The 18,980-nt window shown below is 34.3% G+C and overlaps 1 protein-coding gene across 8 annotated transcripts in view; it reads right to left on the minus strand.

Annotated features, from left to right (window-relative positions):
* The window catches only part of WRN (WRN RecQ like helicase), a 163,303-nt gene that overhangs the window by 115,674 nt on the left and 28,649 nt on the right, over window positions 1-18,980 (minus strand). For all 8 annotated transcript variants that reach the window (XM_077144687.1, XM_077144691.1, XM_077144689.1 and 5 more), the window contains 2 exons: window positions 6,814-6,921; window positions 5,242-5,354 (listed from right to left, as the gene is read on the minus strand). In XM_077144687.1, coding sequence (XP_077000802.1) covers window positions 5,242-5,354; window positions 6,814-6,909 — 209 coding nt within the window. In that variant the 5' untranslated portion in view covers window positions 6,910-6,921. The remainder of the gene's footprint in view (window positions 1-5,241; window positions 5,355-6,813; window positions 6,922-18,980) is intronic.

Raw genomic sequence — 18,980 nt, forward strand, 5'->3', positions numbered from 1 at the left:
AGTAATGTTTCTATAGACAAGCAATGACCTGAGAAAAAAATTGGAAAAAATTAGATTCAAATAAAAACCAAAAATATTAAGGATCTAAGAATGAACTTAACAAGGGATCTAAAGAATGTATACACGGAAAACTATGTAACATTGCTAAAAAAGAAATCAAAGATTGAAATAGATTGAAAGACATTCACTGCTCATGGATAGGAAGGTTAAATGTAGTTAACATGTCAATTCTACCCAACCTGATCTACAGATTCAAAGCAGTGCCAATCAAAGTCCCAACAACCTAATGTGACAACTTGGAAAAGCTAGTTACCAAATTTACTTGGAAAGGAAAGAGATCCCAAGTAGGTAAAAATATTCTAAAAAAAGAAGAACAAAGTGGGAGGATTATTACTTCTTGATTACAAAGCTTATGAAGCCTCCTTGCTCAAAACAGCATGGTACTGGCACAAAGAAGAATTGACCAATGGAATCGAATTGGGAGTGCAGAAATAGACAACCAAACCCATGGTCAACTGATCTTCAATGAAGGCCCCAAATGCAACGAATTGGGACAAAATAGTTTTTTAGTAAATGGGCATGGGAGAACTAGATATCAATAGCCAAAAGAAAGAAAAAGAACCCTTACCTTACACCCTCTGCAAAAATTAACTCAAAATTAAACACCTAAATGTAAGAATAAGTATCATAAAACTCCTAGAATAAAGAATAGGGACACATCTTCAGGACCTAGTAATAGGAGGTAACTTCCTAAATTTTACCTCCAAAGCACAAACAATGAAAGAAAAAATAGTTAATTGGGAACGCCTCAAAATCAAATGCTTTAGTGTCCCAAAAGACAGTCGAAAAGGTGGAGAGGCAGTCAAACTCAATGCGAGAAAATACTTGGAAATCACATATGGGATAAATGTTTGATATCCTATATACATAAAGAAATCATACAACTCAACAACAAAAGAACAAACAATCCAATTATAAAATGGGCTAAAGATATAAATAGGCATTTTTCCAAAGAGCAAATATAGATGGCTAAAAAGAACATGAAGAGATGATCATTTTCATTAGCTATAAGGGAAGTGCAGATCAAAACTACGATGAGATACCACCTCACACCTATAAGAATGGCTGCTATTAAACAGAAAACTAAAAATGTTGGAGAGGATGTGGAGAAACTGGGACACTTACACACTACTGATGGAAATGTATAATGGTACAGCTGCTATGGTGGTTCCACAGAAAGCTAAATATTGAAATGCCCTATGACAAGGCAATATCACTACTTGGTATATACCCAGAAGAACTGAAAGCAGTGACACAAACAGACATTTGCATACCGATGCTCATAGCAGCATTATTCACAATCACCAAAAGATAGAAACAATCTATGTGTCCAACAGACAAGCAGATTAACAAAATATGGTATATATATATACGATGGAATATTATGAAGCAGTAAGAAGAAATGATGTCCTGAACCACAAGACAAGATGGATGAGACCTGACATAATGCTGAGCGAAATTAACCAGACACAAAAGGATCGATACTGTATGACTTCACTTTTATGACCATGGTAACAGTAAAGTCAGAGGCTTATAATACAGAATATAGAGGACCTAGAGATGCACCAAAGCTAGAGATGGGTGAACTGTTAGCTAATAAAGTTGAACTTTTATGTAAGGGAATAGATGGAAATGAAGGAAGTTCACTTGTAGATCTGTTAAGTAATACAGCCACATTGAAGGTGAACATGATTGAAAGGGGCTACATAACACTGGGAATACACTAACTGCTACTGCCACTTAATTGTTGACTTCAAAATGGTTAATTTTATGTTATGGTAGTTTCACTTCAATAATCATATAAAATAATTAAAGAATTAAAAAAAACTTATCAGTGACCTAAATTTAAGAACCAAAACTACAAAATTCTTAAAAGAAAACACAAAGGTAAGTTTTCATGGTCATTAGTTTGGTAATGGATTCTTAAGTATAACACTAAAAGCATGAGAAATGAAAGAGAAAACAGATAAATTGGACTTCATCAAAACAAAAAAACTTTTGTGTATCATAGCACATTGTTAAGAAAGTGAAGAGACACAAAAGATGAGAGAAAACAACTGCAAATCATATTTCTCATAAGGGTCTAGTATGAAGAATATTTAAAGAATTCTTACATCTCGACAATGGCAAACAATCCATTCAAACAATGGGCAAAGGACTTGAATAAACATTTCTCCAAAGAAAATATACAAATTGCCAACAAGTACATGAAAAGATGTTCAACATCATTAGCCATTAGGGAAATGCAAATCAAAATCACAATAAGGTATCTCTTCATGCCCACAATGAAGACTGTTATTTTAAGAAAGAGAAAAATAAAAAGTGATGGCAAAGATGTGGAAAAATTGGAGCACTTGCACATTATGGGTGGGAATGTAAAGGCACAATTACTGTGGAAAACAGTTTTGCAGTTCCTCAAAAAGTCAAACACAGAATTACCATATGACCCAGCAATTCCAATCCTAGGTTTATACCCAAAAGAAATTAAACTGGTGTTCAAACAAAAACCTATACACGAACGGTCATGGCAGCATTATTCACAATAGCCAAAAGGTGGAAATGAACCAAATTATCAACCAACTGATAAAATGATAAACTGTGGTATAGGCACACAACGTAATATCATTCAGCCACAAAAAAGGAATACAATACTAATACATGTTATAATGTGGAAACCTTAAAAACATTATGGTAAATGATATAAGCCAGACACGAAAGGTCAAATATTGTATAATTCCATTTAAATGACATATTCAGAAAAGATAATTCCATAGAGACAAAAAAGCAGATTTGTGGTTTTTTGCTCAGTGAATATTATGTTTTCTTATGGGGTGATGAAGATGTTTTGGAACTAAATAAAAGCAGTGGTTTCACAAATCTGTGACTGTACTAAATGCCACTGAATTACACACTTTACATGAATTTCACCTCAATAAGAAAAAGTAACAAATAAAAAATATACAAAAAGGTGCACTTTGAAATGCTTTTGTTCTTAAACTAGTGAAATAAATACATGAGTTTTATATACATCATCTAAAGTACTAGATACCAAAAAACTAACTGAAATAAGAGAATCGCTTATGAATGACAAGCAGGTACACTACAAATTCAATTTAGGAAGTGCAAAAAGGGATCAGACTAAGCTAGCCTGGATAGGACTAAAGTATCTAGAAGACTGGGTAAAAGATGATATCCATATTTTAAAACCTCAACTTCTGAGTGAGACTAAAGGAAGCGATGTTTACTTAGTGCAAAATTTATATTTTGGGTAGTGCATTTCCTAATTCAACTTTTATGGTCAGTTTAGTTGAACAACATAAGTACATGGAATCTTGAAGAGGGAGTGAGATTTTGTTGATTTGTCCAGGTTAGTGTGATGTCCCAATAAATCCCAGAGTGATTTGGGCAGTGAATAAAGAAGTATTTGCGGGGTCCCCTTGGGGGAATGGGGAGAAGGGGGAAGGTGTTCAACTTCCCCATTTGGAGGATTTCTGATATTCTCACAAGCAGTGGAGACAACCAAATCAACAGGTCGAGCCCTCGACCTTGGGATTCGCCCATATGAAACTTATTCCTGCAAAGGAAAGGCTAAGCCTATTTAAAATTAGGTCTAAAGAATCACCCCGAGAGAACCTCTTTTGCTGCTCAGATGTGGTCTCTCACTCTCTAAGCTAACTCAGCATGTGAACTCACTGCCATCCCTCCTATGTGGGACATGACACCCAGAGGTGTAAATCTCCCTGGCAACATGGGATAGAAAGCCTGGGATAAGCCAGGACCCGGCATCAAGAGATTTAGAAAGTCTTCTTGAGCAAAAAGGGGAAGAGAGAAATCAGAAATAATAAAGTATCAGTGGCTAAGAGATTTCAAACAGAGTCAATAAGTTATCCTGGAGGTTATTCTTAGGTATTAGATTCCCTTTTTAGTTTATGGTATATTAGAGTGGCTAGAGATAAGTACCTAAAACTGCTGAGCTGTGTTCCAGTACCCTAGATTCTTGAAGACAATTGCATAGATATAATGTTTACAATGTGACTATGTGACTGTGAGAATCTTGTGCCTGATGCTCTTTATATCCAGGGGATGGACACATGAGTAAAAAATATGGATATAAATAAATAAATAAATAAATAAATAATAGGGGGTGTGCTGGTTTGAATCTATGGTGGACCCCAGAAATGCCATGTCCATTAATCCTCATTCAATATTGCTGGGTGGGAGCATTGTGACTGTTCCCATGGAGATGTGACCCACCCAATTGTGGGTAACTATTGATTAGACGATTTCCATGGAGATGTGTCTCCACCCTTTGAAGGTGGAGTTGCTTATTGGAATCCTTTAAAAGAGGAAACATTTTTCTTGTCTGCCATGCAGATTCCTGGTGCCTATACATGCAAAAAAGAGGAAACACTTTGGAGAGAGTCCCTTTTGCAGAGCCACAAGAAAGCCAGCAGACGCCACCATGTTCACCACGTGCCGTTCCAGCTGAGAGAGAAACATCATCAGCCTTCTTGAATGAAGGTGTCTTTCCCTGGATGCCTTTAGATTGGACACTTCTATAGACTGGTTTTAACTGGGACATTTTCTCAGCCTTAGAACTGTAAACTAGCAACTTATTAAATTCCCCTTTTTAAAAGTCATTCCGTTTCTGGTATACTGCATTCCAGCAGCTAGAAAACTAGAATAGGGGGGAAAAAGAGTAAAATTGGGTAGATGGAAACACTAGTGGTCACTGTGAGGGAGAGGTAAGGTGTATGGTATGAGCGATTTTTTTCTTTTTTCTTTTTATTTCTTTTTCTGGAGTGATACAAATGTTCTAAAAATTATGATGATGATGAATACACAATTATGTGATGATATCGTGAGCCAATGATTGTGCACCATGTATAGAAAATATGTATGTGAAGATTTTTCTCAAAAAAAAATTTTTTTTAATTTAATTTACTAAATTAACTTACTAAATTTAATAAATTATTATTATTAAATTTACTAAATTTATTATTTAAGTTTTTATTTTAGAAGTAGAATTAGAAGTTAGCACTGGTATTCTGTATGTAGAAATAGTTACCTAGTGAATATACCTCAAGTGTACAATGCAGTATATTTACAAATATTACAATAATAGTTGGTATTTTTTTATGGGTCCAAATATAAATGACACTAAAACATTCAATTTCTTACCTGATATCTTCTGATAGGAAAGAGCAATCACTAGCTTCATAACTGTACACAATGGAGCCAGTGAATTCTAAAAAAGGGAGGTCATCTTCAAAAACACTCTTCTGAATAGATGCCTTGAGTTAAACAAAATTAAGAAAAGGCATAAATAAAGTTCATATTAAAACATACATTGAAGCATTTAAATTAGAGTTTACAGTTTTATCAATATGTTACAGAGGAATGAAACCACAAAGACAATGCAACAAATAAAGATAAAATTATCCCACTGTAAATAGTTTATTTCCCAAGTTTATTTTCAAACTTCTAATCCTATTTTCATAAAGCATTTATTTTGCTGATAAAGATAGTTACATTAGTATTTTAGGTGAAATGATGCCTTAAAATGCTGAAGACCAGCTGGGTGATCTTAAATCTATGAGGATTTAAACTGGCTTGACCACAAAAATCCACCACAGCAATGTACAGCCTAAATTATTATTTGAATTGGAAAAACCTAATAAGGTCAACCACGAACACTGGACAAAAAGAGAAAGTAAGAATTCTCACTTTATAAACTCAACTAAAATTTATTCCATAGAAATACTGTTAGATTATTATCCCTTCTAAACCATAAAAGGGAAGACAAAAAACTAGAAAAATGAAATGGAATTAATCATTCTTAAATGTACAGGATATTTTTAGGGGCAATATAATAAACTTCATAATAAAGAGTAAACAGGCACAGCACTAATTACACATATATGTGAAATTAAATAAAAAATTCAATAGCTGAGAAAGAGAAGTCAACTCTCAATTTCTCATAGATGAAGGATTTGTTTTATTTTCAAATATATTAGTACTTCATTTAATTAAGTACATAAATTGTTGTCGTCTACATAATTCATCCAGGCCTAAAACTTTTAAGTGATTCTTCGTAAGTCATTTAGCCCATTATATTAAAATCATCTGATGTTGCCCAGAAGAAAAAAGGGAGGTTTAAATGATTCGAGAAATTAATTCCAATATGGAATTCATAGTGCTAAAAACAACTATAGCAGCCAGCAGTTCCCAACATCAGACTAACAAAACAGATACTCTGAGAAGAGAAGGTTCCACAATCAATTAATTCTACTTTAGAAATTATTGTCCAAGTGGAAGATTCTCACTACACATGACTATAGATATTCTGTATTAAAGAAACTTAACTTTATTCAACAAATAAAAAGGATACCTTTTAATCATCATGCCTACCAATACTTATGGAACACACTTTGATCTGATATCTTATTCTAACCCCTCCATCTTATGATCAAACTGAAACCCAAATGGACTTACCCCAGGTTATCATGCAACCCTAAAACTTATTAAACCAACAAAGATAATCTTAAAAATATATACTATGTTGAATTAGAACAAAACAGTTTTGATATAAGTCAACATCCATTCAATGACTAGTTTCTTGTTTATTCACACAACAGCAACTCTGACCTCAATAATGACATGAAGTTTACAAGTGAAGGTTAACTCATTGCACAGTCAAATTTAAAATGAAATTTCCAACCTGAATGAGTAACTGATGAACAACAAACATACCTTTCTTTCTACTACAGCACATCCCTTATTCTGCACAGACATCCATTCAGGAAGTTTCCGCTGCTGGGGAGTTGTTTCCAAAATTTTTTCATTCATCTTTAAAATGTCCTAGTGGCAAAATACAAAACTCAATGACTTTGTAAGCAAATACTACACAATCTTTGAAGGATAACTTACATAGATGCCCTATGTACATGATTGAAGAATCAAACATACAAATTTTAAGTAACTTATGACATCTAGACCCAAGTAGGAGTTATAAGAGCTGAAACTGCAAAAGAAAAAGAAACAAGTACAATATGCTAGATCTAATAACTATACATCTAGTTTTTCTTGCTTTAAAAAAAAAGGTGAGCAAGTTTGAGTTCTAAGGTTCTAACAGATTAAAAAGTATATTATTCTATGACTTTCATTTCTTTAAAGAATAACCTTAATCTCATTAACAACAAAAATTATTAGGTATATAAAATATTATAAATCTTTCTACATCTTTAATTTTCTATACACTTATCCTTTGCCCCAAGATCTAAGTAAACTCAACAAAGGTATTATATTTTTTCACAAGTCTACCTGAAGATGAATTTTAAAGACAGATAACAGCTTTGCTATATTAAGAAAGTTTTATTACACTCTTGGCCTAGTAAGTGCAAAAGCTTCCCTAAGAATAAGTTAAAGGGTTTTTTTTTTTTTTTAATTATGTTGCTGGTTTTGAGAGCTCTCATCAATGTAAACTAATCTTCAAGCATGGTCACAGAAATACCATGGAGAGGAGAAAAAAACTTTTTTTTTAGTTTTTAAAGCTGTTTTATTGAGAAATACTTACATACCATACAGTCCAACCAAATGTAAATCAATAGCTTTTAGTATAATCGAAGGGTTGTGCATTCATCACAACCCATATCCTCATGTGACCTATTGAAATAGCCTTAAGTTTTTATCTATTATCACAAATTTCTAGTTTTGAATATACACCAATGAGTCTCATGACGAAATATGATGTTACTGTGAAACAATCACAGCAATTGTTTATGAGTTAGAGATAACCTATTTTAATACTTAAATAATCTGAAGAAATTTAACAATATCCAGCAAATGTGCATTTTAATTGCTCATTTTCCCAAGCATAAACAAAAAAACTGAGACTAATGGTAATTTATAACAAAAAAAATGCTAAAGATTACCAAACTTAAAATTTCCCATATAGAAAACCATCACTTTTAGGCATTGGGAAGGAAAGGGTTAACAGCAGGCTAGTAACTCACTTTCCCCACAGAGATTGGAAAATGAAAGACCTCAACCACTGGTTCCTAGCAAATATGCTAATAACCTTCAACAAGATGGCAGACTTGTAAAAACCTGTTAATGGGATTTATTAGCTCATAAATACCAGAGTCCCTAACCAGAAAAAGTTGTTAGCAGGCATGCTGGTTTGAATCTGTTATGTACCCGAGAAAAGCCAGGTTCTTTTGCCTGATCCAAACTTGTGGAGGCAGCCATGTTTCTGTCATCCTGATTTAATATTATAGGTTAGAAATCTTTGACTAGACTGTTTCCATGGAGACTGACCCACTCAACTGTGCGTATGACCTGATTAGATTACTTCCATGGAGATGTGGCGTGCACAAATATGGGTGTGGCCTTTTGATTAGATGGAGATGTGACTCCACCCATTCAAGGTAGATCTTGATTAGTTTATTAGGGTCCTTTAACAGGGGAAACATTTTGGAAAAGTCTCAAAAGCAGATGTTTGGAGAACAGCTGCTTGAGAGCCGACAGAGATGCTTGGAATACTGACAGAGAAAGCTGATGCCTAGACACAGACATTTGAAGATGTCCAGCCAAGCAGACATCGCCATGTGCCTTCCCATGAGATGCCAAGCAATCCAGAACCCAGAGTTGTGTCCCAGAGGAGCTAAGTGAATGCCGACAGACACTTAGAGAGGAAATTACTGGCACCAGAAGTTGGAAGGACCAGCAGATGCCTGTCACATGCCTTTCCATATGAAAGACACTGACTTTTCTTGAATCAAGGTATGTTTTTCTGTATGCCTTAGTTTGGACATTTTTATGGCCTTCGAACTGTAAACTTGTAACTTAATAAATTCCCTCTTTAAAAGTCATTTCATTTCTGGTATGCTGTATGCTGGCAGCATTTAGCAAACCAAAATAGCAGGATCTAGTTCAACCATCTAGATTGCTTATGAAATTCCAAATAGTCTGGAATTACGCATTTATGAATTTATGGCCAGAAAATGAAGAGTAATACAAGTAAGTAAGCTGGATAATTAACAGAAGCTAAAACAGAGGAATTTCAAAATCACTTTCTTTGTGACCAATGTTTTCGCACACAGAAAAAGAACATTCCATCTGTGCTTAGTGCTCTGTAGTCTTTGAATATGAGTAAAGTTTGGCTTTGAGTAAGATGATTCACTGTCATATAAGATAACTCAACTCTTGGTATTACCACATGCATTATATGTAATAAAACAATATATATAAAATACATATGCTTAATTAACTATAAATTATTTGAAAAATGTTAGTGGTTATTATAAGGTTTTTTTTGTTCTGTTTTTGTTTTTTCACATGGGCAGGCACAAGGAAATGAACCCAGGTCTCCAGCATGGCAGGCGAGAATTCTGCCTGCTGACCCCCCATGGCCCTATTATGCTTCTATTTGCCACAAATTCTGAACCACTCACATGAGAAGTCAAAAGTAGGTCCTAAAGTGTATGTGTGTGTGCCTGTGTGTATATATATAGTCTGTTCTTAATCTTAAAATATAATTTTATAAAATTGGAAAATACATTTTTGCTATATTCAAGGTGGATCACTGGCAAACATACTAGAAAACTGATGTATCTGCAAATTATACATAACCATAAAAATCATAAAATCTTAGAATTTTGTAATTCATTCTCAATTCCACAAAGAAATAAACTTCAACAACTCTTCCCCACAGTCGTCTATAACTCTAAAATCACTTTAATTTGAAATGTCAAACTTTTAGACATAAATGCTCTCTTTTGCACACAGAAGTCTATAGCTTCCCAGGCAAAGAATTTGGAAGTAAATTTCTTTACAAAGCTAACATTTTTGTCAAATTTACTTAGATCTTGAGACAGATAAAAAGCATACAGAAAATTAAAGTTGGGGAACAATTTGTAATAGGGAGATTCTTTAATATACATGTAGATTTTCATTGTTGATATTATAAAGATTATCCTTGAAAGAAATCAGTCTTAGAATAAAAGAATTTTCTTTGAAATAGAACTTTTTGCTATATATATTTAGCTGCTATGTTGTCAAGTACGAATAACTTTGACATGTCTTTTTCTAAAATCACATCTTTTATCATTACATAATGCCCCACACTGTAATATTAAAAGATCTTAAATTTCTCTTTGAAATAAATATTGCAATGTGGTTTTCTGTGGTTTGGACTTCCCTGAAGTCATCTAGCCTATCTATTTGCCACGTATCAACATTTACTACTTTTTTAAAGCTGTCTTTTTAAATTTTAGATTCATAAATGATTTACCTCATTTGTGAATTGATGATTTTATTATATTTTTTATTTCCCTTTATTAGAGAAGTTGTGGGTCTACAGAACAATCATGCATGAAATACAGGATTCCCATATAACACTCCACCACCAACACCTTGCACTAATACAGAACATTTCTTACAATTAATGATAGCACATTTTTTATAGTCACACTATCAATTAAAGTTCACTGTCTGTATAGTATAGCTTATTTTCATTTTTATTCTTTTACCATATATATGCAATCTAATATTTTCCCCTTTTAATCATATATATACATATTTCAAACATACATTTCAGTGCTGTTAATTGCATTCACGATGTTGTGCTACCATCACCACCATCTAACACCAAAACCTTTCCAAAGTTCCAAATAGGAACCCTGTACATTTTAAACATCTTATTCCTTATCCCCACTCCTCCCCTGGTAATCTATTAACATCTACACCTGGGATTTTTGTTTTTGTTGTTGTTTTTCTGGGGGTTTTTTTCTTGAATAATCCAATCTGATCATATCTGCCTTTCAATAGGGAAATTCATCACATTCAGTTAGTGTAAGAACTTGTACTTTCCTTACTTTGATTAATATTTTACTTTCTTGTAGTTTCCTCTTTCATTTTTCCCATTTTTTCTGACGGTGAAATTATCATTCATTCATTCCCCTTTTTCCCATTGTTAATGTTAAAATTTCACTGGTTTTCCATCCTACTACTGCTTTATCATTTCCACTAAATAATGTAAATTTTCCCCACCAGGACACTCTTCCTCTATCCATTTTTGACTACCCACTTCAAACTACTTGTTTTTACCTGATACAGTTTCAGTTATAGAGTTTTAATTTCCTCTTGGTATTGCTCTATTTTAATACAGCAATTCTTTAGCTTTTTAACATTTATACCACAAATTTAATTTCCTGTCATTATTTTGATTATTATCATATCTAGTCTTTTGTTTCCTCATACAACATTTATTTACATGCTAGCCTTCCTGGATTTCCTCTACTAATCTCATGAAACTATCTTAAGAAACTTTTTCTATGTGACTTCCAAAATGCTAATTTGGCTCTCAACAGTGACCTTCTCTTTCAGTCTCTTGAATTTTTAAAATTTAAAGATCACAAAATGTAATTCCAGTCTCTTTGTGGTCTAGTCAAATTTTCTGTTTTTATATCTATCTATCTATTTATTGTTATCTCTTCTCTGCCTACTGAAAGATATAACTATAAATAAATAAATAAATAGATGTCTGATTGGGCGTCTGATTGGGTCCCTTTTCCAGTGAAGTGAATCCCTTAGGTGAACCATTATTTTACTTTGCCTATATGACTCTACCACCAGCAGCCATCATTTCTTAGGAACCCTCAGACAGTTGCAGACAGGGGACCAGCAGACTCTAAGTCTTCTACAAAGCATTAGGAGGCTGCTTTTCTATTTACAAGTCTCCCAAGCTGTACCTGCAAGATCTTACTCTTAGTGGCCTTCCCGTTCCCTCTCTAGCTTTCCTTGAAGCAGGGATGAACTTGACCTACTCTATTTCGCCATCTTTTCAGAACTCTTGTCAAACTTGATTTTGATGAAATGTCATAATATGTTTCTTTTTAGAATTTAAAGGACTAGTGCTTATACCTAAAAAATAATTAATAATTTAAAGTTTATATCAGCTGATGCATTAAGGGGAATAGCTTCAGGAAATCAGTTTAATAATATTTTGGGTTCCCTAGAAGTATATTTTGTTTACTTGTCAAATTTTAATTTTTAAACTAAATGAAAGTAAATATTTTAGTACTTCCCATTTTAATTAAAAACAATGTTATAAGAGTTGTTCATGAGTTAAGCATTAAAGTAAAAATTTTATCAAAAATTAAGCAATAAAAGATTATCTCAGAATTGGATTTTGGTGTCCCTTTAACTCTTTACTCTTCAGGCTAAATCAAATGAAGTGGGGTTGCCGAACAACTATTGTGGCACTTTTTAATAAAACATCTGTTTTATTAAATAAAATATTTGAACTTTTTTAGAACGTTTGAGCATGAAATAGGAAATAAAGTTCTGACGTTTATAAGTGTTATCAGATTGAGCCCAACAAGCTCAAGGGTTGTACAGCTACTAGATAAAGCCCAGACATCTCATTGCCTTGCTGAATCTGTTTTTTCCTTCCTCTGTGGAACAGTTTGGGATCAGTGAGGCAAAGGAAATGAAATGTTGCCATTTTCAATTATTCTAATAGAAAATACACTGAAGATGTGTCAGATGACATAGAGACAACACTAACCTAGAAGATTATTTAATCAAAAGGTATTCATTGCAGATATGAATCCAGGAACATTGGTAGTGGTCTTTATTTAGTAGCTGGATGGAATCCCTGATGGAAAGATGTTATTTACTTGGCAATGAATTAACAAAACCAGCTGGGAAAAATATTCAAGTGCTAAATGAATACTTTGAAACATGGTATTAGGAAACACAGTGAAAGTTCGGCTCTGGTAACAACAGGAAGGGTTTAAGGCTTTACATTAAATTTAATCTAAAAACCCTAATATTCAAATAATGTATTTTAGTCACAGAGAATTGGTTTTATATAAAAATTTTGCCAGTAGTTCTGAATTTCACATTAAAATGGTGAACCGAATGAAATCTAAGGTGCTGTAGTACTTTCTTTTCCACTTCAGGTGAAGAAATATGATTAGCTTTTTCGTTACTAAGCTTTGTTGACAGTCCACAAGAAAATTTATAAGGTAAAAGGAAAATTTTTAATTATTCTATACAGTTAATTCTTATTTTGCAGATTTCTTGAAGCATAGTACTTGAATTAACTCTGACCAAAAAATGCAATGACCATGTGAAAAAAATATATCAACAAGCACAAAGTTTATGTATTCAGAGCAAAAATTCAGCTTTGGAAAAGTGAAGATGGAATGGTTTGTTTAATTGTTGTAATTGGAGTTCTAGGGAAGAATTAATGGTACTTAAAGAGCAAAGTCAGTATATCCCTCAGAAAAAGGTTTTGAATTATTTTGAAACACTTGATACGAAAATTTTCAAAACTTACATGCATTACCAGAAAAATCTAAACATTTCTCAGTGGAAGATAAGCAGAAGCTATTAGATTTAAAGAATTTTTGTACTCTTGGAAGTACGATCTAAAGACATGGAATTGTTGGAATACTAGCCCCTTCCCCCCAGCACACTTAGCCTATCACCACAACTTCCCTGGAAGTTCTACATGCATAAGAAATCAAGCAAGCCTTCCAAGGCCAATCAGTTGCTCAGTTCATTCAATAAACAAACTATTTAAATTTCAGCCATATTTCTTCTACTATTGTCATTTTATTGAATATTTAAGGAATTATATTAATTATTTTCTTATCTTGCAATTTCCCTTTCCACAGTTTTCAGTTCTTTTATGAATACAGTTTCCTGTTGATATCTCGGTGATATTTAGAGGGATTTTAAATTCTTTTTTGTTTCGCATATTTTTTTCCTTCAAGGAACTGACTAATCCATTTACTCAAATTGATACCTATTGATTCTACTTAAATACATGAGCGATTCTCTCTTGCCTACTTCATTTATAACTGAAAGTCACTAAGACAGCAATTCCAGGTGGTACGTGACCTGGGAGGGTCTTCTACACCACATAGGCTCCCCTGGTTGCAAAAACCTGAAGAACTGAAATGCAAAGAACTGGAGACCCATCCAACTGGTGCAAACAGCCTAACATACCCCATCCCAAATAGAAGCCTGAACTTTCACAAATACATGGAGATTAAATAACACATTCTAAAACAACCAGTGGGTCAAAGAAGAAATTGCTAGAGAAAACAGTAGATATCTGGAGATAAATGAAAATGAGACTAAAACATTTCAGAACTTACGAGATATAGCTTAGGCAATGCTGAGAGGGAAATTTCTTGCCCTAAATGCCTATATTAAAAAGGTAAGAAAGAGCAAAAATCGGGAACTTAACTGCTCACCTGGAGGAACTTGAGAAAGAATGGCAAAGTAACCTCAAAGCAAATAGAATAAGAGAAATAACAAAGATTAAATGAATTAAGAGTAATTGAGAGTTAAATGAATTAAGAGTACAAAAGAATAACAAAGAATCAATAAAACCAAAAGTTGATTCTTTGAGAAAAATCAATAAAATTGATAGGCCACTAACAAGACTGACAAAGAAAAAAAGAGAGAGGATGCAAATCAACAAAATCAGAAATGAGAGAGGGGCCATTACCATGGACCCTGGAGAAATAAAAGAAATCCTAAGAGGATACTATGAACAACTATATGCCAACAAGCTAGGCAACTCAGATGAAATGGACAAATTCCTGGAAACACACAAACAAGCTACACTGACTCAGGAAGAAACAGAAAATCTCAACTAGCCAATCACAAGTAAAGAGATTCAATCAGCCATGAGACATCTTCCTACAAAGAAAAGCCCAAGGTCAGATGGCTTCACAGGGGAATTTATCAAGCATTGCAAAAAGAACTGAAACCAATCCTGCTCTAACTTTTCAAAAAATTTGAGGAAAAAGGAACACTACCTAACCTATTTGATGAAGCTATTATTATTTTAATATGAAAACCGGATAAAGATGCTATATCAAAAGAAAACTACAGGCCAATTTCCCTTATGAACATAAATGCAAAAATTCTCAGCAAAATACTAGCAAAATGAATCCAACAATACATTGAAAGAATTATACACCACGACCAAGCAGGGTTTAGACTAGGATTGCAAGAATGGTTCAACACAAGAAAATCAATTAATGTAATACAGCACATTAACAAATCAAAAGGGAAAAATTACATGGTCATCTCAATTGATGCTGAAAAAGCATTCAACAAAATTCAACATCCTTTTTTGATAAAAACACTTCAAAAGATAGGAATCAAAGGTAACTTCCTCAATGTGATAAAGGACAAATATGAAAAACTGATTGCTAGCATTGTACTCAATGGAGAAAGACTAAAAGCTTTCCCCTTAAGAACAGGAACGAGACAAGGATGCCCTTTGTCACCACTATCATTCAAATTATACTAGGTCTAGCTAGAACAATCAGGCAGGAAAAGGAAGTATAAGGCATACAAATTGGAAAGGAGGAAGTAAAACTTTCATTATTTGCAGATGACTTAAATGATACTTGAAAAATCCTAAGAAATCCACAACAAAGACCTGAGCTAATAAATTCAGAAAGGTGGCAAGATATAAAATTAATGTGCAAAAATCCGTAACATTTCTATACACAAGCAATGACCTAACTGCAGAGTCACTTAAGGAAAAAATTCTACTTAAAATAGCAACCAAAAGAAGCAAGTACCTAAGAATGAAGTTAACTAGGGATGTAAAGGACTTGTACACAGAAAACTACATAACATTGTTAAAAGAAATCAAGAAGATATAAATAGGTAGAAAGATATTCCCTGTTCATGAACAGGAAGGCTAAATATAGTTAAGTTGTCAATTCAACTCAAACTGATCTACAGATTCAACGTAGGGCCAATCAAAACTTCAACAACCTATTTTGAAGACTTAGAAAACCTAGTTGCCAAATTCATCTGGAAGGGAAAGAGACCCTGAACAGCTAAAAGCATCCTAGCAAAGAAGAACAAAGCAGGAAAATTAACACTTCCTGATTTTAAAACTTGTTATACAGCCACAGTGGTCAAAACAGCATGGTACTGGCGCAAAGACAGAACTACTGACCAATGGAATCGAATAGAGAGTGCAGAAATAGACCACCAAATCCATGGTCAACTGATTTTTGACAAGGTCCCCAAATCCGCTGAACTGGGAGAAAACAGTCTTTTCAATAAATGGGCATGGAGGAACTGGATATCAATACCCAAAAGAATGAAAGAAGACCCTTACCTTACACCCTATATAAAAATTAACTCAAAGTGGATGAAACACCTAAATATAAAAACTAGTACCATAAAGTTTCTAGAAGAAAATGTAGGGAAACAACTTCTAGACCTAGGAATAGGAGGCATCTTTCTAAAATTTACACTCAAAGCACAAGCAACAAAAGAAAAAATAGATCAACAGGAACTCCTCAAAATCAGATGCTTCTGCACCTCGAAAGACTTTTTCAAAAAGGTGAAGACACAGCCGACTCAATGGGAGAATATTTGGAAATCACATATCAGACAAAGGTTTCACTTCCTGTATATACAAAGAAATCATACACCTCAGCAACAAACGAACAAACAACCCAATTATAAAATGGGTTAAATATATGAATAGACATTTCTTCTAAAGAGCAAGTACAGATGGCTAGAAAGCACATGAAGAGATGCTCATTTTCATTGGCTATAAGCAGGTGCAGATCAAGACTACAATGAGATACTACCTCACATCTATAAGAATGACGCTATTAAACAAACAGGATATTATAAATGTTGGAGAGGATGTGGAGAAACTGGGACACTTATGCACTGCTGGTAGGAATGTATAATAGTGCAGCAATGCAAGACAATTTGGCAGTTCCTTTGCAAACTAAATATCAAGTTGCCCTACGACCCAGCAACAGCACTACTTGGTATATACCCACAAGAGCTGAAAGACTTGAAACAAACAGACATCTGCACACCAATGTTCATAGCAGCATTATTCACAATCGCCAAAAGATGGAAACAAACCAAATGCCCATCAAGAGTCAAGTGGATTAACAAAATGTATATACATACAAAGGAATATTATGAAGCAGTAAGACAAAATGATGTCCTGAAGCACATGACAAGATGGATGTGCCTTGAGGACATAATGCTGAGTGAAATAAACCAGACACTAAAGGACATATACTGTATGATTCCACTTTTATGACCAATGGGAAGGTAAAATCAGAAGCTTATAATACAGAATATTGGAGACTTAGAGATACACAGAAGCTAGAGATGGGGGAACAGTACCCTGGGGAACTCCAGGGTACAGGGGGAAAACTGCTACTGAATGCTAAGGGCTATGTTTAACAAGAAAACATCAGCACTATCACAGCAACAGCAGAGGTAAATAATGGAGGGAGGGACAAGAGTTAAGAGGAGGTTTAGATTTTCTAATTGGCGAGGGTATGTTTATTGGTTTTCTTTGTCTTGGGAACATGAAATTATCTAAAATAGAGAGTGTTCATGGACTGTGGACTTTGGGCACTACACATGATCCCTGATGAATGCAGGTGGCTGAAGAATACACTGGCTGAGAAGTAGATTGTCAAACAATGGTGTATACTTACGAACGAATGTGATACAAAAAAGGAATGAAGTGAGGCAAGCAACAATGTGAATGAATGTGTGCGATATTGGTGAGGCAAAATAAGCTAGAAACAAAAGAACAACAATGGTATGGTCTCATTTAGAAAATGCTTACAAGAAGACAAGGGCCTAGCTTATAAGCTTTTATATCAGACAAATTTAGTCCGGAATGGTAATTATTATTTCTAGATTTTGAAAGGCTGTTGTATATATATATATATATATATATATATATATATATATAGTGTGTATATATATATATTTCTATATTTATTTAGAGATAAAACCTGATATTTAGAAATAAGAACGAAGCCGATCAAGTTGGGGTTAAAGTAATTCAGGATACAGAGGTAAGTGAGAAATGTCTATATTTTAGAACCACACATACTCTGAGACCAAAGGAAGAAAGGTTCATTTGGTCTGGAACTGAAATTTTCTATAGCACATAATCTAACTCAACTTATTTGTATAGCTCATTTGAACAAGTGAAACACAGGGAGCCCAGAGTAAGAAAGAGGTCTTTCAATCCTATTAGACTAATGTAATGCCTGGATACATCCTAACGTATATTAAGCAGATAATCAAAAATATTGGCAATGTCCCTTCACAGATGGGAGAAAATACATGGAACTATTAAACTTTGCCATCAGGAAATCCCCTGATACTGCGTCAAACTTTAGGGACACCCGAATCAATAGGACATGCCCTTGATCTTGAGGCTTACTCTTATGAAGTTTATATTGGTAGCGGAGAAGCTTAGTGTACCTATAAGTATGCCTAAGAGTTACTTCTGGAAGTCCTCTTTTGTTGCTCAGATGTAGCCTCACTCTCTAAGCCCAACTCCGCAAGGAAAATCATTGCCCTTCCCCCTATATAGGACTGACATCCAGGGGTGAAAGTCTCCTGGCAATGTGGGACATGACTCCCAGGGATGAATCCAGCCCTGGCACTGCGGGATCAACAATTTCATCCTGACCAAAAGGGGGGAAAGAAGTGTAACCAATAAAGGATCGGTGACTGAGAGAGCTCAAATAGAGTCAAGAAGCTACTCTGGAGGTCACTGTTACACAACCTTCAGTTAGACATTGCTACCTATCATAACCTGCCAAACTCCAAGTAGGCCCATTCCAGCCAATCCTAAAGAATATTGAGGGCAATGTATAAGATTCTACAAGGGTGCCATACATTGGTGTTAACTATCCAGAAACCTACAACCTCTAAATTCGCCCCTGGATCAGATAAGTTCTGAAACCTAGAGGTTCCAGCCTCTCCAGAACATCAGAGAGTTCTATCTCCCTACCCCAAATTAGTGATAGACCCTTACAACATGAAAGAGTTAGAATGGCCATAGCCCGAACACCCCTAAAGAG

Source organism: Tamandua tetradactyla, chromosome 26 (assembly GCF_023851605.1).
Source record: "Tamandua tetradactyla isolate mTamTet1 chromosome 26, mTamTet1.pri, whole genome shotgun sequence".
Lineage (NCBI taxonomy): Eukaryota > Metazoa > Chordata > Mammalia > Pilosa > Myrmecophagidae > Tamandua > Tamandua tetradactyla.